This window comes from Oncorhynchus nerka, linkage group LG2 (genome assembly GCF_034236695.1).
Source record: "Oncorhynchus nerka isolate Pitt River linkage group LG2, Oner_Uvic_2.0, whole genome shotgun sequence".
Taxonomy (NCBI): Eukaryota; Metazoa; Chordata; class Actinopteri; order Salmoniformes; family Salmonidae; genus Oncorhynchus; species Oncorhynchus nerka.
Window position 1 is genome coordinate 100,776,729 of NC_088397.1, and position 23,473 is coordinate 100,800,201.

The following is a 23,473-nucleotide window of genomic DNA, read 5'->3' on the forward strand; positions in this document are numbered from 1 at the left end:
CCATTAAAGGGACGGGAGCTGTAGCTCCATTAAAGGGACGGGAGCTGTAGCTCCATTAAAGGGACGGGAGCTGTAGCTCCATTAAAGGGACGGGAGCTGTAGCTCCATTAAAGGGACGGGAGCTGTAGCTCCATTAAAGGGACGGGAGCTGTAGCTCCATTAAAGGGACGGAGCTGAGCTCCATTAAAGGGACGGGAGCTGTAGCTCCATTAAAGGGACGGGAGCTGTAGCTCCATTAAAGGGACGGAGCTGAGCTCCATTAAAGGGACGGGAGCTGTAGCTCCATTAAAGGGACGGGAGCTGTAGCTCCATTAAAGGGACGGGAGCTGTAGCTCCATTAAAGGGACGGGAGCTGTAGCTCCATTAAAGGGACGGGAGCTGTAGCTCCATTAAAGGGACGGGAGCTGTAGCTCCATTAAAGGGACGGGAGCTGTAGCTCCATTAAAGGGACGGGAGCTGTAGCTCCATTAAAGGGACGGGAGCTGTAGCTCTATTAAAGGGACGGGAGCTGTAGCTCCATTAAAGGGACGGGAGCTGCAGCTCTATTAAAGGGATGGTGATTTCAGATGTATGTTGTAGCAACGTTGTACTGTTTAACTGTTCAAGAAGCACAATTCTTTAATTGTTACATTCATTATAAATACATTAAATGTGCCTAACATGTGATGCTGCGTGTGGACTCAAATTATTTCACACTGATTGTATTAAAAATAGGCTTTGTTGTGGCCCAATTGTAGTGCACTACTTAGGGAATAGGGTTCCATTGGGTGAACACATAAGTACAGTCAAAAATCAAATCAAATGTTAATGGTCACATACACATGGTTAGCAGATGTTAATGGTCACATACACATGGTTAGCAGATGTTAATGGTCACATACACATGGTTAGCAGATGTTATTGGTCACATACACATGGTTAGCAGATGTTAATGGTCACATACACATGGTTAGCAGATATTAATGGTCACATACACATGGTTAGCAGATGTTAATGTGAGTGTAGCGAAATGCTTGTACTTCTAGTTCCGACAGTGCAATAATATCTAACAAGTAATCTAACAATTTCACAACAACTACCTTTTACACACAAGAGTAAAGGAATGAATAAGAATATGTACATATAAATATATGGATGAGCAATGGCCAAACGGCATAGGCAAGATGCAGTAGATGGTATAGAGTACAGTATATACATATGAGATGAGTAATGTAGGGTATGTAAACATTATATAAAGTGGCATTGTTTAAAATGACTAGTGATACATTTATTACATAATTTTTTTAATTATTAGTGGTTGGAGATTTGAGTCAGTATGTTGGCAGCAGCCACTCAATGTTAGTGGTGGTTGTTTAACAGGCCTTGAGATAGAAGCTGTCTAATGTCTAACCCCTGGCAAAATATCTAGATAATGGTGTGTTGCTAGGAAACCATTATCTTCATCTTTCAATAGAATTAGAATGACTAAATAATTGAATTCTATAATTCTATGGATTCTATAATCATAATGTGGCTAAGTGCTCACAATGAGTGACAGGCGTGTTCTGGAACCTTCAGGGACCATACTACTAGGAATGCACCTGTCCTCTCCTCAGATCATCCTGAAGCTTCAGCCTGGACAGGTATCTATTAGCAGTGTTGAGAATGGAAGTCCAACTAGGTAAAGAGCTGAGCTGTCCTGTGTGTTTAGACGTCTTCAGTCCACCTGTTATAGAGTTGTGTTGTAGTCATAACTACTGCAAGAAGTGTATTCACCAGACCCTCATCGCCCAGAACTGCAACAAGCCCCAGGACAAGTTCATCTGCCCCATGTGTAGAAAGGTACGAGAAGCTGCTGTCTCTATTCTTCCAAATGGTACCATAGTTCCAGTATTGTGCACTAATATTGGTAAAAAAGTAATGCCATAATGCCTGTTGTTGCCTACTCCAGTGTCCTCTGTAAACATCCCCTTGCCTTGTTCAAACGGTATCTGACAACCTACACATTTGGCCAAATCAAATCACTGTGTTGTAAGATGTGATTCTAACCACACAACCTGTCTATTGTAGGTGAACATCTTACCTGACAAGGGACTCAATGGGTTGAAGAGGAACATGTTTGTTGAGAACGTCGTGGCGATATTGAAAGAAAGGACAGAGAGTAACGAGGCCAAGCAGCAAGCTCTGAAGGAATTCATGTGCCCTGATCATAATGAAATCATGAATCTGGTATGTTTAGTGTTCACATTCATCCAAATGTCTCGTAAGAGTAGGGGTGTTAACCCCGGTGTCCTGGCTACATTCCCAATCTGGCCCTCATACCATCATGGCCATCTAATCATCCCCAGCTTATAATTGACTCATTCATTTCCCCTCTTCTCTCCTGTAACTATTCCCCAGGTTATTGCTGTAAATGAGAATGTGTTCTCAGTCAACACTAATTCCCTATATAATGCACTACATCTGACCAGGGCTCATAGGGCTCCACATAGGGAATGGTGTCATTTGGGACTATACCATATTTTCTATTGTATGAGAACACAATGCTCTGATCAAGACCATATAGGCTGCCTCTATATATACAGTACACCACATGGCCAAAAGTTTGCTCATTGAACATCTCATTACAAAATTATGGTCTTAATATGGAGTTGGTCCCCCCTTTGCTGCTATAACAGCCTCCACTCTTCTGGGAAGGCTTTCTACTAGATGTTGGAACACTGCTGTGGGGACCTGCTTCCATTCAGCCAGAAGAGCATTAGTGGGGTTGGGCACTGATGTTGGGCGATTAGGCCTGGTTCACAGTCGGCGTTCCAATTCATCCCAAAGGTGTTCGATATGGTTAAGGTCAGGGCTCTGTGCAGGCCAGTCAAGTACTTCCACACCGATCTCGAAAAACAATTTCTGTATGGACCTCGCTTTGTGCACGGGGGCATTGTCATGCCGAAACAGGAAAGGGCCTTCCCCAAACTGTTGCCACAAAATTGGAAGCACAGAATCGTCTACAATGTCAGTGTATGCTGTAGCGGTAAGATTTCCCTTCACTGTAACTAAGGGGCCTAGCCCAAACCATGAAAAACAGCCCCAGACCATTATTCCTCCTCCACCAAACTTTACAGTTGTCACTATGCATTCGGGCAGGTAGCGTTCTATATATATATATATATATATATATATATATATAACACCTCCTCTATATAAAACACTACCTCTATATATATATATAAATAACATAACCTATATATATAACACTACCTCTATATAACAATAACTAGGGTAGCCTAGTGGCAAGAGCGTTGGACTAGTAACCGAAAGGTTGCAAGTTCGAATCCTCGAGCTGACAAGGTACAAATCTGTTGTTCTGCCCCTGAACAGGCAGTTAACCCACTGTTCCCAGGCCGTCATTGAAAATAAGAATTTGTTCTTAACTGACTTGCCTGGTAAAATAAAGGTAAAAAAAAAAAGAATATATAAAACACTACCTCTATATAACAATACCTAGATATAAACACTACCTATTTATATATAAAACACTACCTCTATATAACAATACCTAGATATAAACACTACCTATTTATATATAAAACACTACTAACTGTAAGTCACTCCGGATGAGAGCCGCTGATAAATGACTCAAACTTAAACTTCTGTTGTCTGGTTGTTTCCAGGTGTGTCTACAGGATAACACGTTGATCTGCGCAGGATGTAAACTGTTTGGCCACCACAGCAGCCATGCCGTGTCCAAGCTATTTGACGTGTACGAGCAGAGAAAGGAGGGCTTCGCCAAACAGATGAACAGTCTGCTGGACAAACATGAAGCAAACAAAAAATGCATTGAGGTAGGTCTCTTTTTTTAATAAAAAATAAATAAATAAAAATCCTGATTGGCTTGTCACGTTGTCACGTTGTCACGTTGTCACGTTTACCTGTGAAGATCTTGGTATATGAGATTATGGTAATTAACCGGGGGGGCTCCAAAGAAACACTTGGCTTTTCCCTGCGACTTTATACTTTTATATTATACTATTATACTTCATTATTATCAGTAGCATTTCATTATTATTCGTTATTACCTCTAAATATTAGTGTAGTATACAAATTAAGAAATGTCAGATTGGGGAGAGGAATTCAGAAAATAAATACAGATCTCCGATTTTGACAAAGTAAACCATTCACACCAAGTCCGATGGGGTTTTTCCCTCCACTTTTCCGAACTATTTGCATAACGTCAGCAACTCTACTGCAGTTATTCTCTGTGGTAATATGTTGTTTAATGTGGCTAAGGAGGACGCAGTAACGAGAGAAAAGTCCTATGCTGCTGAAAATATTAGGATATAGACGATGCTACGTTTCATTCAGTCGCATCTCCTATGATGTATTTTGTTATTACATTTGGAATTACAACAACAAGAAAACATAGGACATCAATACACATCTTTTCTCTCTGAAGAAACATAAAATAACATTGAAGTAAAATTTTAAAAAACACTACACATGAATTGAATTACAAAAGATAAAGTACCTAAAATAAAATAAAATCAGGGTTTAAAAATGTACAAATCAAATGTTATTTGTCACATGAGCCGTATACAACAGTGAAATGCTTACTTACAGGCCCTTAACCAACAATGCAGTTTTAAGAAAAAATAAGTGTTAAAGTAAAAAATAGAGTAATGCAAATAATCTGGGTAGCCATTTGATTAATTGTCCAGGAGTCTTACGTCTTGGGGGTAGAGGCTGTTGAGAAGCCTCTTGGACCTAGACTTGAAGCTCCGGTACTGCTTGCCGTGTGGTAGCAGAGAGAAGAGTCTATGACTAGGGTGGCTGGATTCTTTAACCATTTTTAGGACCTTCCTCTGACACCGCCTGGTATTGAGGTCCAGGATGGCAGGAAGCTTGGCCCCAGTGATGTATTGGGCCGTACGCACTACCCTCTGAAGTGCCTTGCGGTCGGAGGTCGAGCAGTTGCCATACCAGGCAGTGATACAACCAGTCAGGTTGCTCTTGATGGTGCAGCTGTAGAACGTTTTGAGGATCTGAGGACTCATGCCAAACCTTTTCAGTCTCCTGAGGGGGAATAGGCTTTGTCGTTCCCCGTGTTGAGGATCAGCGTGATGGACGTATTGTTACCTACCTTTTACACCTGGGGGCAGCCCCTCAGGAAGTCCAGGTTCCAGTTGCAGAGGGAGGTGTTTAGTCCCAGGGTCCTTAGATTAGTGATGAGCTTTGAGGGTACTATGGTGTAGAATGCTGAGCTGTAGTCAATGAATAGCATTCTCACATAGGTGTTCTTTTTGTCCAGGTGGGAAAGGGCAGTGTGGAGTGTGCATCTGAGATGGAAACCTGTAATAGTTGTAAGAATACAGTGGGGGGTTTTTTATTGATTAATTCTAGAGATTTTATTAAATATTGGATTTCAAGTAAAAATATAGTGCATTTGGGGACAGATTTCAAAAATCTGATTCCCAGAAGAGCAGATTTGTTTTAATCTACCAGAGAGAATGAAGATATGAATGACTATTGTTTTCATTTGAATGTTTTTTAATTCATTAAATAAAACATGTAGATCCTTAACTTGCTTCAAAATAGCTTTACATTCATAATAAAAAAATGTGTATAATAGTTTCTTCTTTATCACAGGAAAGGCATATGTCCTCCAATTCCATGAATTTAGACAAGGTATTGCAAGGGTATATTTTGTGCAATATTTTAAAGTGAATTGATGGTACTTTAATTGACATATAGAATGTGTGAGTGAGCAACCAAGTTTTCTCCCATTCAGTATCAGTAATATAGAATGTGTGAGTGAGCAACCAAGTTTTCTCCCATTCAGTATCAGTAATATAGAATGTGTGAGTGAGCAACCAAGTTTTCTTCCATTCAGTATCAGTAATACAGAATGTGTGAGCTTTCTTCCATTCAGTATCAGTAATACAGAATGTGTGAGCTTTCTTCCATTCAGTATCAGTAATACAGAATGTGTGAGCTTTCTTCCATTCAGTATCAGTAATACAGAATGTGTGAGCTTTCTTCCATTCAGTATCAGTAATACAGAATGTGTGAGCTTTCTTCCATTCAGTATCAGTAATACAGAATGTGTGAGCTTTCTTCCATTCAGTATCAGTAATATTTCCAATCCAGAAGAATTTCCATGTTGGGGAGATCTTGTTCTTTGAGTTAAAGTTAAGATTTATCCAGCAGGGGACAAAACACAAATGAGATTTCATCAATTGAGTAAGCCCTGAGGGTATTGCTTTGCATATAGATTTGAATTCTTTATAATGTATTGGGAAGTTATATGTTTTCTAAGAAGTTTCTATAAGAGAGGACACTACCCGTCAAAAGTTTTTAGAGCAAAATCCAATCAAATTTTATTAGTCATATGCGCCGAATACAACATAAGATCTTACAGTGAAGTGCTTACTCACAAGCCCTTAACCAACAATGCAGTTCCCTCCCACATGATGCCATCTATTTTGTGAAGTGCACCAGTCCCTCCTGCAGCAAAGCAGACCCACAACATGATGTTGCCACCCCCGTGCTTCACGGTTGGGATGGTGTTCTTCTGCTTGCAAATCCCCTTTTTCCTCCAAACATAACAATGGTCATTATGGCCAAACAGTTCTATTTTTGTTTCATCAGACCAGAGGACATTTCTCCAAAAAATTACAATATTTGTCCCCATGTGCCGTTGCAAACCGTAGTCTGCATTTTCTATGGCGGTTTTAGAGCAGTGGCTTCTTCCTTGTTGAGCAGCCTTTCAGGTTATGTCGATATAGGACTCGTTTTACTGTGACTATAGATACTTTTGTACCTGTTTCCTCCAGCATCTTCACAAGCTCCTTTGCTGTTGTTCTGGGATTGATTTGCACCTTTCACACCAAAGTACATTCATCTCTAGGAGACAGAACGCATCTCCTTCCTGAGCGGTATGACGGCTGCGTGGTCCCATGTGGTTTATACTTGCATACTATTATTTGTAAAGATGAACGTGGTACCTTCAGGCGTTTGGAAATTGCTCCCAAGGATGAACCAGACTTGTGGAGGTCTACAATTCTTTTTCTGAGTTCTTGGCTGATTTCTTTTGATTTTCCCATGATGTCAAGCAAAGAGGCACTGAGTTTGAAGGTAGGCCTTGAAATACATCCACAGGTACACCTCCAATTGACTCAAATTATGTAAATTAGAAGCTTCTAAAGCCATGACATAATTTTCTGACATTTTCCAAGCTGTTTAAAGGCACAGTCAACTTAGTGTATGTACACTTCTGACCCACTGGAACAGTGAGACAGTGAATTATAAGTGAAATAATCTGTCTGTAAACAATTGTTGGAAAAATGACTTGTGTCATGCACAAAGTAGATGTCCTAACCGACTTGCCAAAACTATAGTTTGTTAACAAGAAATTTGTGGAGCGGTTGAAAAACGAGTTTTAATGACTCCAACCTAAGTAAGTGTATGTAAACTTCCAACTTCTACTGTATATAGCCTCTTTACTACCTGGTACCCTGCACATTGATTCAGTACTGGTACTTCCTGTATATAGCCTCTTTACTACCTGGTATCCTGCACATTGATTCAGTACTGGTACTTCCTGTATATAGCCTCATTACTACCTGGTACCCTGCACATTGATTCAGTACTGGTACTTCCTGTATATAGCCTCATTACTACCTGGTATCCTGCACATTGATTCAGTACTGGTACTTCCTGTATATAGCCTCATTACTACCTGGTACCCTGCACATTGATTCAGTACTGGTACTTCCTGTATATAGCCTCATTACTACCTGGTATCCTGCACATTGATTCAGTACTGGTACTTCCTGTATATAGCCTCATTACTACCTGGTACCCTGCACATTGATTCAGTACTGGTACTTCCTGTATATAGCCTCTTTACTACCTGGTATCCTGCACATTGATTCAGTACTGGTACTTCCTGTATATAGCCTCATTACTACCTGGTATCCTGCACATTGATTCAGTACTGGTACTTCCTGTATATAGCCTCATTACTACCTGGTACCCTGCACATTGATTCAGTACTGGTACGTCCTGTATATAGCCTCATTACTACCTGGTACTTCCTGTATATAGCCTCATTACTACCTGGTACTTCCTGTATATAGCCTCATTACTACCTGGTACTTCCTGTATATAGCCTCATTACTACCTGGTACGTCCTGTATATAGTCTCATTACTACCTGGTACTTCCTGTATATAGCCTCATTACTATCTAGTACTTCCTGTATATAGTCTCATAACTACCTGGTACTTCCTGTATATAGTCTCATTACTACCTGGTACGTCCTGTATATAGCCTCATTACTACCTGGTACTTCCTGTATATAGCCTCATTACTACCTGGTACGTCCTGTATATAGCCTCATTACTACCTGGTACTTCCTGTATATAGCCTCATTACTACCTGGTACTTCCTGTATATAGCCTCATTACTACCTGGTACTTCCTGTATATAGCCTCATTACTACCTGGTACTTCCTGTATATAGTTGTTTATTTTATTGTTTTACTATTTCCTTTTTTTGTGCAAATTGTTCTTACTTTTTAACCTCTTCCAGTCGACCCTCTACTTTTTTGAACATTCTGTTAAAAATCGTGCAACATTTCAGCGCCCTGCTACTCATGCCAGGAATATAGTATATGCATTTGCTTAGTCTGTGTGGATAGAAAACACTCAGACGTTTATAAAACTGGTTAAATCACTGCTGTGGCTTTACCAGAACGGCATTTACATCGAAAAGCACAGGAAAAACTGATCACTGAAAATGGGAAAATATATCCATGCGCTACTTGAAGCCATTGATAAAGGTGAACCACAATTAATTGACTGAGGTTGCAGTACCTACAGCTTCCACACGGTGTCTAGAGTCTTGTCATTTCCATTCAAGTTTTTTCTTGGTCAAACACATGCAAGGCACCGTATTTCTTCAGGTCTAGGACCGGATATTTTCGTTGAGTTTCTAGCCGGACATTTTTCCAGACGGACAGCTAATGATCTTTACATCGCCTCCTGATGAATTTTATCGCTTATTAACGTTTACTAATACCTAAAGTTGCATTACAAAATTACAAAAGTATTTCGAAGTGTTTTGTGAAAGTTTATCGTCGACTTTTTGAATTTAAAAAAATGACGTTACGTTTTGAAACAATGTTTTTTTCGTTTATCACACAGTCTACATATAACGATATCTAGGCTTTATATGGACCGATTTAATCGAAATAAAGACCCAATAGTGTTTATGGGACATCTAGGAGTGCCAACAAAGAAGATGGTGAAAGGTAATGAATGTTTTCTATTTTATTGTGCGGTTTGTGTAACGCCGAAATGCTAATTATTTTGTTTACGTCCCCTGCGGGTCTTTTGGGGTGTTACATGCTATCAGATAATAGCTTCTCATGCTTTCGCCGAAAAGCATTTTAAAAATCTGACTTGTTGCCTGGATTCACAACGAGTGTAGCTTTAATTCGATACCCTGCATGTGTATTTTAATGAACGTTTGAGTTTTAACTAATACTATTAGCATTTAGCGTAGCGCATTTGCATTTCCAGAGCTCTAGTTGGGACGCAAGCGTCCCGAGTAGAAGCAAGAGGTTTTAACTCTGCATTGTTGGGTAAGGGCTCGTTAGTAAGCATTTCACTGTAAAGTCTACACCGGTTGTATTTGACGCACGCGACAAAATTGGATTGGATTTAATAGATTACTTCAAACAGAAATGGATCGTATCAGGGTCGTAGAAATCAGGTGGAAGAAAATTTGATCATTTTCCGTTCCGAAACGTTTTGCTACGGTGTGCACTAATGAATACGACCCAGTGTAAATCAGAGATTAGCTGACAGTCCTCTGTGTGTTACTCTGTAGGGTTTGGTTGGCCAGAAGCAGGACCTCCTCTCGTCCTCTAAGTGTTAGGGTTAGAGTCTCTATGTTGAACTGTCCCATCTCTGTATCTCTCTCTGTAGGGTTTGGTTTGCCAGAAGCAGGACCTCCTCTCGTCCTCTAAGGACATTGAGGCTTTCCTGAAGAAGCTGGGGGACAGTCTGATCTGGGAGATCCAGAGGAAGGTGAGCCACATGGTCACGAAGGTCCACACGGAGTGCTCCATGAGGTGCCGTTGCCTCCAGGATGGCATGGACGAGCTCAGCGCTCCCCAGAAGGTGAGGATAAGAACAAGTTCATTACAGGGATATTTGAGTTATTCGGATCCTACAGGATGTACAGTACCAGTCAAAAGTTTGGAAACAGTTACTCATTCAAGGGTTTTTCTTTATTTTTACTATTGTCTACATAGTAAAATAATATTTAAGACATCAAAACTATGAAATAACACATATGGAATCATATAACCAATGTATATCTGTGTTTACTCTGTAATTGGTTTAGTATCATGGAGTAACTACAATGTTGTTGATCCGTCCTCAGTTAGTATTGTGGAGTAACTACAATGTTGTTGATCCGTCCTCAGTTAGTATTGTGGAGTAACTACAATGTTGTTGATCCATCCTCAGTTAGTATTGTGGAGTAACTACAATGTTGTTGATCCATCCTCAGTTAGTATTGTGGAGTAACTAAAATGTTGTTGATCCATCCTCAGTTAGTATTGTGGAGTAACTACAATGCTGTTGATCCATCCTCAGTTCTCTCCTGTCACAGCCATTAAACTCTGTGACTGTTTTAAAGTCACCATTGACCTCATGGTGAAATCCCTGAGCTGTTTCCTTCCTCTCCGGCAACTGAGTTAGGAAGGACGCCTGTATCTTTGTAGTGACTAGGTGTATTGATACACTGAGTTAGGAAGGACGCCTGTATCTTTGTAGTGCCTGGGTGTATTGATACACCATCCAAAGTGTAATTAATAACTTCACCCTGCTCAAAGGGATAGTCAATGTCTGCTGTTTTTATTTGTACCCATCTACCAATAGGGGCCCTTCTTTGTGAGGCATTGGAAAACCTCCCTGGTCTTTGTGGTTAAACCTGTGTTTGAAATTCACTGCTCGTACAGATAATTGTATTTGTGGAGTACAGGGATGAGGTAGTCATTAAAAAAATCAAGTTAAACACAATTCTTGCACACAGAGTGAGTCCATGTGACTTGTTAAGCACATTTTACTCCTGAACTTATTTAGCCTTGCAACAACAAAGGAGTTGAATACTTATTGCCTTTTAATTTTTAATTAATTTGTAAAAATGTCTGAAATCATAATTCCACGTTGACATTATGGGGTATTGTGTGTAAGTCAGTGACACAACATTTTTAATCGAATCAATTTTAGTATTCACACCCATTTACCTTTTCCACATTTGGTTGTGTTAGTCTGAATTTAAAATCTATTAAATGAAACATTTTGTTCACTGGCCTTCCCTGACACAATACCTCATAATGTGCAATGTTTTTAGAAATGTTTCCACATTAATACTCTCTATCTACACGACATGACAAAACGTATGTGGACACCTCCTCGTCGAATATCTCATTCCAAAATCATGGGCATTAATATGGTGTATGGTGTATGCCTCCACTCTTCTGGGAAGGCTTTCCACTAGATGATGGAACATTGCAGCTATAACAGTCTCTACTCTTCTGGGAAGGCTTTAATATGGAGCTGGTCCCCCTTCTGCTGCTATAACAGTCTCTACTCTTCTGGGAAGGCTTTCCACTAGATGTAGGAACATTGCTGCTATAACAGCCTCCACTCTTCTAGGAAGGCTTTCCACTAGATGTAGGAACATTGCTGCTATAACAGCCTCCACTCTTCTGGGAAGGCTTTCCACTAGATGTTGGAACATTGCTGCTATAACAGCCTCCACTCTTCTGGGAAGGCTTTCCACTAGATGTTGGAACATTGCTGCTATAACAGCCTCCACTCTTCTGGGAAGGCTTTCCACTAGATGTTGGAACATTGCTGCTATAACAGCCTCCACTCTTCTGGGAAGGCTTTCCACTAGATGTAGGAACATTGCTGCTATAACTGCCTCCACTCTTCTGGGAAGGCATTCCACTAGATGTTGGAACATTGCTGCTATAACAGCTTCCACTCTTCTGGGAAGGCTTTCCACTAGATGTTGGAACATTGCTGCTATAACAGCCTCCACTCTTCTGGGAAGGCTTTCCGCTAGATGTTGGAACATTGCTGCTATAACAGCCTCCACTCTTCATCCACTAGGAACATTTGCTGTAACAGCTTCCACTCTTCTGGGAAGGCTTTCCGCTAGATGTTGGAACATTGCTGCTATAACAGCCTCCTCTCTTCTGAGAAGGCTTTCCACTAGATGTAGGAACATTGCTGCTATAACAGCCTCCTCTCTTCTGGGAAGGCTTTCCACTAGATGTTGGAACATTGCTGCTATAACAGCCTCTACTCTTCTGGGAAGGCTTTCCACTATATGTTGGAACATTGCTGCTATAACAGCCTCCACATTCTAGATGGGAATTGGCTTTCTTCATTTCCACTAGATGTTGGAACATTGCTGCTATAACAGCCTCTACTCTGCTGGGAAGGCTTTCCACTAGATGTTGGAACATTGCTGCTATAACAGCCTCTACTCTGCTGGGAACGCTTTCCACTAGATGTTGGAACATTGCTGCTATAACAGCCTCTACTCTGCTGGGAACGCTTTCCACTAGATGTTGGAACATTGCTGCTATAACAGCCTCCACTCTTCTGGGAAGGCTTTCCACTAGATGTCGGAACATTGCTGCTATAACAGCCTCCACTCTTCTGGGATGGCATTCCACTAGATGTTGGAACATTGCTGCTATAACAGCCTCCACTCTTCTGGGAAGGCTTTCCGCTAGATGTTGGAACATTGCTGCTATAACAGCCTCTACTCTTCTGGGAAGGCTTTCCGCTAGATGTTGGAACATTGCTGCTATAACAGCCTCCACTCTTCTGGGAAGGCTTTCCACTAGATGATGGAACATTGCTGCTATAACAGCCTCTACTCTTCTGGGAAGGCTTTCCACTAGATGATGGAACATTGCTGCTATAACAGCCTCTACTCTTCTGGGAAGGCTTTCCACTAGATGATGGAACATTGCTGCTATAACAGCCTCCACTCTTCTGGGAAGGCTTTCCACTAGATGATGGAACATTGCTGCTATAACAGCCTCTACTCTTCTGGGAAGGCTTTCTACTAGATGTTGGAACATTGCTGCCATAACAGCCTCTACTCTTCTGGGAAGGCTTTCCACTAGATGATGGAACATTGCTGCTATAACAGCCTCCACTCTTCTGGGAAGGCTTTCCACTAGATGTTGGAACATTGCTGCTATAACAGCCTCCAGTCTTCTGGGAAGGCTTTCCACTATATGTTGAAACATTGCTGCTATAACAGCCTCCACTCTTCTGGGAAGGCTTTCCACTAGATGTTGGAACATTGCTGCTATAACAGCCTCCACTCTTCTGGGAAGGCTTTCCACTAGATGTTGGAACATTGCTGCTATAACAGCCTCCACTCTTCTGGGAAGGCTTTCCACTAGATGTTGGAACATTGCTGCTATAACAGCCTCCACTCTTCTGGGAAGGCTTTCCACTAGATGTTGGAACATTGCTGCTATAACAGCCTTCACTATTCTGGGAAGGCTTTCCACTAGATGATGGAACATTGCTGCTATAACAGCCTCCACTCTTCTGGGAAGGCTTTCCGCTAGATGTTGGAACATTGCTGCTATAACAGCCTCCACTCTTCTGGGAAGGCTTTCCGCTAGATGTTGGAACATTGCTGCTATAACAGCCTCCACTTTTCTGGGAAGGCTTTCTGCTAGATGTTGGAACATTGCTGCTATAACAGCCTCCACTCTTCTGGGAAGGCTTTCCACTATATGTTGGAACATTGCTGCTATAACAGCCTCCACTCTTCTGGGAAGGCTTTCCACTAGATGTTGAAACATTGCTGCTATAACAGCCTCCACTCTTCTGGGAAGGCTTTCCACTAGATGTTGTAACATTGCTGCGGGGACTTGCTTCCATTCAGCCACAAGAGCATTAGTGAGGTCGGACACTGATGTTGGGCGATTAGGCCTGGCTCGCAGTCGATGTGGTTGGCGTTCCAATTCATCCCAAGCTCAAGAATCACCGAAGTTCAATTTGACAGAGAAATAATGAGAAATAAAGTTGATTTTGGTTGCATATGACCTCGACACCACTGGCTGTGGCCTCCAATAGGCACCACTGGCTGTGGCCTCCAATAGGCACCACTGGCTGTGGCCTCCAATAGGCACCACTGGCTGTGGCCTCCAATAGGCACCACTGGCGGTGGCCTCCAATAGGCACCACTGGCGGTGGCCTCCAATAGGCACCACTGGCTGTGGCCTCCAATAGGCACCACTGGTTATTTTACTAAGCGTTATGAAGTCAAGAAGCTACTATCTACCAGAAAACTCTAGTTAGCTACATTGACTATGTTCACAATGTAAACAAAAGCAACATGTTAAAGGATAATTATGTAGTACAACCACTAGCAATGATTTAAGAGCACTTAGTAAAAACTGGAACCAAGCTGTACATAATGGATGCATATGGTACAGTAGGGGATGTGGTGGAAAAAGTACCCAATCGTTATACTTGAGTAAAAGTAAAGATCCCTTAATAGAAAATGACAAGTAAAAGACTACTTGAGTAAAAGTCTAAAAGTATTTTGTTTTAAATATACTTAAGTATCAAAAGTATATTAATTGTTAAAATATACTTAAGTATCAAAATAATTCAAAATTCCTTATATTAAGCAAACCAGACAGCACAATGTGTTTATTTTTATTTATTTACAGATAGCCAGGGGCACACTCCAACACTCATTATTTACAAAGAAGCATGTGTGTTTAGTGAGTCCGCCAGATCAGAGGCAGTAGGGCGGACCAGGGATGTTCTCTGTTTAGTGAGTCCTCCAGATCAGAGGCAGTAGGGATGACCAGGGATGTTCTCTGTTTAGTGTCCTCCAGATCCAGTAGGGATGACCAGGGATGTTCTCTGTTTAGAGGCAGATCAGAGGCGGACCAGGGATGTTCTCTGTTTAGTGAGTCCGCCAGATCAGAGGCAGTAGGGCGGACCAAGGATGTCCTCTTGATAACTGTGTGAATTGGACCATTTTCCTGCCCTGCTAAGCATTCAACATGTAATGAGTACTTTTGGGTGTCAGGGGAAATGTATGGAGTAAAAAGTACATCATTGTCTTTAGAAATGTAGTAAAGTACAGATACCAAGTACTACAGGTACCAAGTACCACTGAGGGAAAATAGAGTAAAGATGCTCTCCCCCTCTGCTCCTCTCTAAACAACATGCTCTGTGTAGCGGGTAGAATTCACATTCTAAACAACATGCTCTGTGTAGCGGGTAGAATTCACATTCTAAACAACATGCTCTGTGTAGCGGGTAGAATTCACATTCTAAACAACATGCTCTGTGTAGCGGGTAGAATTCACATTCTAAACAACATGCTCTGTGTAGCGGGTAGAATTCACATTCTAAACAACATGCTCTGTGTAGCGGGTAGAATTCACATTCTAAACAACATGCTCTGTGTAGCGGGTAGAAGTCACATTCTAAACAACATGCTCTGTGTAGCGGGTAGAAGTCACATACTAAACAACATGCTCTGTGTAGCGGGTAGAATTCACATTCTAAACAACATGCTCTGTGTAGCGGGTAGAATTCACATTCTAAACAACATGCTCTGTGTAGCGGGTAGAATTCACATTCTAAACAACATGCTCTGTGGAGCGGGTAGAAGTCACATTCTAAACAACATGCTCTGTGTAGCGGGTAGAATTCACATTCTAAACAACATGCTCTGTGTAGCGGGTAGAAGTCACATTCTAAACAACATGCTCTGTGTAGCGGGTAGAAGTCACATTCTAAACAACATGCTCTGTGTAGCGGGTAGAATTCACATTCTAAACAACATGCTCTGTGTAGCGGGTAGAATTCACATTCTAAACAACATGCTCTGTGTAGCGGGTAGAATTCACATTCTAAACAACATGCTCTGTGTAGCGGGTAGAATTCACATTCTAAACAACATGCTCTGTGTAGCGGGTAGAATTCACATTCTAAACAACATGCTCTGTGTAGCGGGTAGAATTCACATTCTAAACAACATGCTCTGTGTAGCGGGTAGAATTCACATTCTAAACAACATGCTCTGTGTAGCGGGTAGAAGTCACATTCTAAACAACATGCTCTGTGTAGCGGGTAGAATTCACATTCTAAACAACATGCTCTGTGTAGCGGGTAGAAGTCACATTCTAAACAACATGCTCTGTGTAGCGGGTAGAAGTCACATTCTAAACAACATGCTCTGTGTAGCGGGTAGAATTCACATTCTAAACAACATGCTCTGTGTAGCGGGTAGAATTCACATTCTAAACAACATGCTCTGTGTAGCGGGTAGAATTCACATTCTAAACAACATGCTCTGTGGAGCGGGTAGAAGTCACATTCTAAACAACATGCTCTGTGTAGCGGGTAGAATTCACATTCTAAACAACATGCTCTGTGTAGCGGGTAGAAGTCACATTCTAAACAACATGCTCTGTGTAGCGGGTAGAAGTCACATTCTAAACAACATGCTCTGTGTAGCGGGTAGAATTCACATTCTAAACAACATGCTCTGTGTAGCGGGTAGAATTCAACATTCTAAACAACATGCTCTGTGTAGCGGGTAGAATTCACATTCTAAACAACATGCTCTGTGTAGCGGGTAGAATTCACATTCTAAACAACATGCTCTGTGTAGCGGGTAGAATTCACATTCTAAACAACATGCTCTGTGTAGCGGGTAGAATTCACATTCTAAACAACATGCTCTGTGTAGCGGGTAGAATTCACATTCTAAACAACATGCTCTGTGTAGCGGGTAGAATTCACATTCTAAACAACATGCTCTGTGTAGCGGGTAGAAGTCACATTCTAAACAACATGCTCTGTGTAGCGGGTAGAAGTCACATTCTAAACAACATGCTCTGTGTAGCGGGTAGAATTCACATTCTAAACAACATGCTCTGTGTAGCGGGTAGAATTCACATTCTAAACAACATGCTCTGTGTAGCGGGTAGAAGTCACATTCTAAACAACATGCTCTGTGTAGCGGGTAGAATTCACATTCTAAACAACATGCTCTGTGTAGCGGGTAGAAGTCACATTCTAAACAACATGCTCTGTGTAGCGGGTAGAATTCACATTCTAAACAACATGCTCTGTGTAGCGGGTAGAATTCACATTCTAAACAACATGCTCTGTGTAGCGGGTAGAATTCACATTCTAAACAACATGCTCTGTGTAGCGGGTAGAATTCACATTCTAAACAACATGCTCTGTGTAGCGGGTAGAATTCACATTCTAAACAACATGCTCTGTGTAGCGGGTAGAATTCACATTCTAAACAACATGCTCTGTGTAGCGGGTAGAAGTCACATTCTAAACAACATGCTCTGTGTAGCGGCTAATTAAGTTAGAGTTACCTCTGTGGAGCATTTATTTGGGCTGCAATTTGAGGTGCAGTTAACTCTAATGAACGTATCCTCTACAACAGATGTAACTCTGGGTCTTCCATTCCTGTGGCGATCCTCATTAAAGCCAGTTTCATCATAGCGCTTGATGTGTTTTGCGACTGCACTTGAAGAAATTCTCCGGATTGACTGACCTTCTTGTCTTAAAGTAACGATGGACTGTCGTTTCTCTTTGCTTATTTGAGCTGTTCTTGCCATTATATGGACTTGGTCTTTTACCAAATAGGGCTATCTTCTGTATACCACCCCTACCTTGTCACAACACAACTGATTGGCTCAAACGCAATAAGAAGGAAAGAAGTTCCACAACTTAACTTTTAACAAGGCACACATGTTAATTCAAATGCATTCCAGGTGATTACCTTATGAATCTGGTTGAGAGAATGCCAAGAGTGCAAAGCTGTCATCAAGGCAAAGGGTGGCTACTTTGAAGAATCTAAAATATAACATATTTTAATTTGTTTAACACTTTTTTGGCTACTACATGATTCCATATGTGTTATTTCCTAGTTTATAATAGTATTCACTATTATTCTATAATGTAGAAAATCGTAAAAACATTTTTATGAAAAAGAACAACCCTGGAATGAGTAGGTGTGTCCAAACTTTTGACTGGTACTGTAGATCACTCATTGGCCGATCCCTCTGTTCTGATCTACTATTCACAGGGATCCTCTCAGAATCCCTCACCCTTGATCCATCTATCACCCACACTTTCTTCACTGCCTCAGCATGCGACATCTTCTGTACTACTCTGACCCTTATAGTGGAGCTGAAGCACAGGGAGGATATAGAAATAGATAGAACAACGAGACAGATATTTCACCTGATGTAGAAATGTGAATATCCCTTTGGCATTTCCACTCACTACCAAATTTGGTGATGAAAGGTAGCCAGCAGTGGAAGAAGATGGAGCGAGATAGATTTTTGGCTGACATCATTTTCATCATCAATGAAGATTTGATCTCCATAATCTGTAATAAACTGAGTGGACTGCGTTTTGTAGACTTTACTCTTTTGCTGAAGTTTTTAAAAATAGGATCTCGCTAGCTCGTGCTTGGCTCTCCCCATCTCCTTGTTTGTTCTGCCCACTATGATTAATTTGCTCCCATTGGAAACGACAGGCTGTGGTCTATCTTGGGTTAGTTATAAAAAGTATTTAGCTGAAATAACATTAACCCAACTGTTTATTACCATCTTGTTGCAGCTGGTATTGTATCAAACCTGTATTAAATATATTGCATCCACTGTTACCTTATCCTTCTTGGAAATTCAATTCACTTCATGTGTGTTGATGAAGTGTTACATACAAGACACATAACAACAGAACACTAAAATATGTTGGCTAAAGTATATCCTGCTACAATATCTAATGAAATGCATTGATTCATTCAAGGTCCACACTGAGATGAAGAAACATGTAGATGGCAGTAAAAGCCCAGTTGACTTCCTGAAGGGGGAGAGGCGTCTGCACAGAGAGGCTGAGAAGGTAATGCATCATCCTCATTTAGCCTCAGTCGAACAGTCTGTTGTTCTTTAATCAATAGATGTTGTTCTGTTTGACCAGAAGACCCCCTTTGGAAATAACCCACAGATGTAAGTTCAACGTCCAGTTGAGGACCTGTGAGGCGTTTGTTTCTCCAACTAGACACTCTAATGTACTTGTCCTCTTGCTCAGTTGTGCAATGGGGCCTCCCACTCCTCTTTCTATTCTGGTTAGAGCCAGTGTGTGCTGTTCTGTGAAGGGAGTGGTACACAGCGTGGTACGAGGTCTTCGGTTTCTTGGCAATTTCTCGCATTGAATAGCCTTAATTTCTCAGAACAAGAATAGACTGACTAGTTTCAGAAGAAAGTTATTTGTTTCTGGCTATTTTGAGCCTGTAATCGAACCCAGAAATGCTGATGCTCCAGATACTCAACTAGTCTAAAGAAGGCAGGTTTTATTGCTTCTTTTTTAATTTATTTTGTATTTATTTTATTTGACCTTTATTTAACCAGGTAGGCCAGTTGAGAACAACTTCTCATTTACAACTGCGACCTGTCCAAGATAAAGCAAAGCAGTGTGACACAAACACCACAGAGTTACACATGGAATAAACAAAAGTACTGTCAATAACACAATAGAAAAATCTATATACAGTATGTGCAAATAGAGTAAGGAGGTAAGGCAATAAATAGGCCATAGTAATTACAATTTAGCAGATTAACACTGGAGTGATAGATGTGCAGATTAAAAAAAAAAAACTTTATTTAACTAGGCATGATGAAGTCCAAGTAGAAATACTGGTCTGCAAAAAAGTTAATAAAAATACTATGGGAATGAGGTAGGTAGATTGGGTGGGCTATTTACAGATTACTTTTTGCAAATCCAATCAGTTTTCCACATAGATTCAAAGTCATCAAATTGAATTTGGTGTTTGAGATGACGTGGAAACAATGTTGATTCAACCAGTTTTTGTCCAGTGCCCATATGCCTTTTGGCAGACACTTCTATTAAAAGCATTTACAGTCATGTGTGTATACATATATATATATATATATATATATATATATATATATATATATATACATTTTACGTATGGGGGGCCCTGGAACTCCCAACCCAGCCATTGCAAATGCCATGGTCTACCAACTATACAGGACCACAATGTATTTTATATTTTTGTACCTGGAGCAGGTCCTGGAGCCAGTGGACTGGTCAGCCCAGTATAGAGAGTCCATCTCCCTGGGTCAGTACGTAGAGGACCTGATGTCCGGCATTGACATCCGCAGGATGGGCACCGTGAGAGGGAAGAGCCTGGTCAAGAACATCTCTCAGGACCTCAAGGCCTGGAGGTACAGAATAAGGAGAAAATATGTGTTTCAATTTATAATCGTCGTTTATTTCATTCATATATTAAAATGTGTGAATTGTTTGAAATAATTCCACCTCCCTGCCAGTGATACTCTGTAATGCTTTTAAATTGTGCAGTAAATACACATTTATTTCTCTCTCTCTATCAGGTCTGGGAGGACCAGCTTTGACCTGACGGCCTACAGGAGTTTGGACGTGATGCTGACCAAGACAGCCTCCCTGGTGGAGCAGGGCGAGGACGACTCAGATGACTCAGACTCTGACACCTGCCTCAGCTGGGAGACACACAGCACTTCTGAAGAGGAAGGGGCCACCGGAGACACCAAACAGAAAGCTTGAGAATACAGTAAAACGCCAAATATGCCACTATGTCAGGTTGTCAGACAAGAGATATTAAATACACTCTCTCTATTTTGTCAAACGGTCTCTGTCCCTTTTCTTCCTGGAATTCATCAAATGGCAATTCAGTACCTTATAAATTAAATCGGTTTGTGTCATAGCACCCCCTGGTGGTCATAGTAAAACTCATGTGTCAGTTTAGTTATCACTGTCAATTCATCATACCAGTGACAATTGGTAAAACTCCATAACATGTTGTAAGCATTTATGAGCCTTTATGTCTAATAATAACGCTATACAACAAGAAAAATGTCAAAGAAATATTGGTACCCATAGGTGATGGGCTGCTTTAGTTTTCCAGATTTTGTATTTACCTTTACTGAACTAGGTAAGTCAGACAAATTCTTATTTACAATGACAGCTTACCCCGGCCAAACCAGGATGACGCCGGGCCAATTGAGTGCCGCCCTATGGGACTCCCAATCACGGCTGGATGTGATACAGCCTGGATTCAAACCAGGGACTGTAGTAACGCCTCTTGATTCAATGGTTTTTCTTTTCTACATGGTAGAACAATAGTGCAGATAGAGAACTATGTAATAACACTAATAACTAATAACAACAATGGAATCATGTAGTAAACAAAAATAAAGTGTTAAACAAATCAAAATATATTTCATATTTGAGATTCTTCAAAGTAGCCACCCTCTGCCTTGATTACAGCTTTGCACACTCTTGGCATTCTCTCAACCAGTTTAATGAGGTAGTCACCTGGAATGCATTTCAATTAACAGGTGTGAATTATTTTCCTTCATTATATATTTGAGACAATCAGTTGTGTTGTGACAAGATAGGGGTGGTATACAGAAGATAGCACTATTTGGTTAAATACCAAGTTCATATTACGACAAGAACAGTTCAAATAAGCAAAGAGAAATGACAGTCCATCATTACTTTAAGACATGGTCAGTCAATCCGGAAAATTTCAACATTTTTTTGAAAGTTTCTTTAAGTGCAGTCGCAAAAACCCATCATGTGCTATGATGAAACTGGCTCTCATGAAGCCCGCCACAGGAAAGGAAGACTCAGAGTTACCTCTGCTGTAGAGGATACGTTCATTATAGTTACCAGCCTCAGATTGCAGCCCAAATAAATGCTCCAGAGTTCAAGTAACCAATACATCTCAAAATCAACTGTTCAGAGGAGACTGCTTGAATCAGGCCTTCATGGTCAAATTGCTGTAAAAGAAACCACTACTAATAATAAGAAGAGACTTGCTTGGGCCAAGAAACACGAGCAATGGACATTAGACAGGTGGAAATCTGTCATTTGGTCTGATGAGTCCAAAAGTTAGATTTTTGTTTCCAACCGCTGTGTCTTTGTGAGCCGCGGAGTGGGTGAACGTATCTCTGTATGTGTGGTTCCCACCGTGAAGCATGGAAGTGGAGGTGTGATGTTGTGGGGGTGCGTCGCTGGTGACACTGTCTGTAATTTATTTATAATTCACACTTAACAAGCATGGCTACCAGAGCATTTTGCAGCAATACGCCATCCCATCTGTTTTGCTCTTAGTGGGAATATCATTTGTTTATCAACAGGAAAATGACCCGAAACACCTCCAGGCTGTGTAAGGGCTATTTGACCAAGAAGGAGAGTGATGGAGTGCTGCATCAGATGACCTGGCCTCCACAATCACCCGACCTCAGATGGTTTGGGATGAGTTGGACCGCAGAGTGAAGGAAAAGCAGCCAACAAGTGCTCAGCATATGTGGGAAGTCCTTCAAGACTGTTGGAAAAGCATTCCTCATGAAGCTGGTTGAGAGAAAGCCAAGAGTGGGCAAAGCTGTCATCAAGCCAAAGGTTGGCTACTTTGAAGAATCTAAAATATATTTAGATTTGTTTAACACTTTTTTTGGTTACTACATGATTCCATTTGTGTTATTTCATTGTTTTGATGTCTTCATTATTATTCTACAATGTAGAAAATAGTATAAATGAAGAAAAACCCTTGAATGAGTAGGTGTTTCCACACTTTTGACTGTATGTCATGGGAGGAGCTGGTTTTCACATATTGGGTATATTTAGTTATTCTGAACATATTTCCATTTATTGTCAATTCTTGCAATTTAATATACTTACTTTTATGTTCGCTGGCTGGACAGGCAAACGCCGCCGAGTACTAAACTGTAAACCAATCAAAACTCGTGATGAGTGCTTTCAAAGCTTTTTATAACTAACCCAAGACAGACCAAAGCCTGGAGCTAATGAATCATAGTGGGCAGAACAAGCACAGAGGTGGGCTGAACCCAGCACTAGTGAGATCCTATTGGCGCGTTCTAGCATTTATTTGCATATTTGCAGTCCACTCTGTTAGTTACAGATTCTAGTTTTGGAAACAGAAAACTGTATGGAGGTTAAATGTTTCATTGATGAGAAAATGTGCAGAATGTCGGCCAAAATCCATCTCGCGGCATCTTCTCCCACTTCCGGCCACTGGGCTTCCTCTCACTACCATATTTGGTAGTACCATCTTCTCCCACTTCCGGCCACTGGGCTTCCTCTCACTACCATATTTGGTAGTACCATCTTCTCCCACTTCCGGCCACTGGGCTTCCTCTCACTACCATATTTGGTAGTACCATCTTCTCCCACTTCCGGCCACTGGGCTTCCTCTCACTACCATATTTGGTAGTACCATCTTCTCCCACTCCCAGGCCACTGGGCTTCCTCTCACTACCATATTTGGTAGTACCATCTTCTCCCACTTCCGGCCAC

At 41.1% G+C, this 23,473-nt stretch overlaps 1 protein-coding gene across 1 annotated transcript; it reads left to right on the forward strand.

Annotated features, from left to right (window-relative positions):
* Positions 1-407: 407 nt before the first annotated feature.
* Positions 408-20,844, forward strand: LOC115126005 (E3 ubiquitin-protein ligase Midline-1). The gene is made up of 7 exons (XM_029655591.2): positions 408-1,821; positions 2,050-2,208; positions 3,648-3,818; positions 9,965-10,159; positions 18,902-18,994; positions 20,183-20,340; positions 20,509-20,844. Exons 1-7 carry the CDS (start codon positions 1,645-1,647, stop codon positions 20,696-20,698), a joined length of 1,143 nt encoding a protein of 380 aa, XP_029511451.1. The 5' UTR covers positions 408-1,644; the 3' UTR covers positions 20,699-20,844.
* The last annotated feature ends 2,629 nt before the right edge of the window (positions 20,845-23,473 follow it).

Coding starts and splice junctions, on each gene's coding strand:
- LOC115126005 (XM_029655591.2), top strand. CDS start 1,645: ATGGAAGTCCAACTAGGTAAAGAGCTGAGCTGTCCTGTGTGTTTAGAC. Junction 18,995..20,182: donor TGCACAGAGAGGCTGAGAAG/GTAATGCATCAT, acceptor TACCTGGAGCAG/GTCCTGGAGCCAGTGGACTG. Junction 20,341..20,508: donor CAGGACCTCAAGGCCTGGAG/GTACAGAATAAG, acceptor TCTCTCTATCAG/GTCTGGGAGGACCAGCTTTG.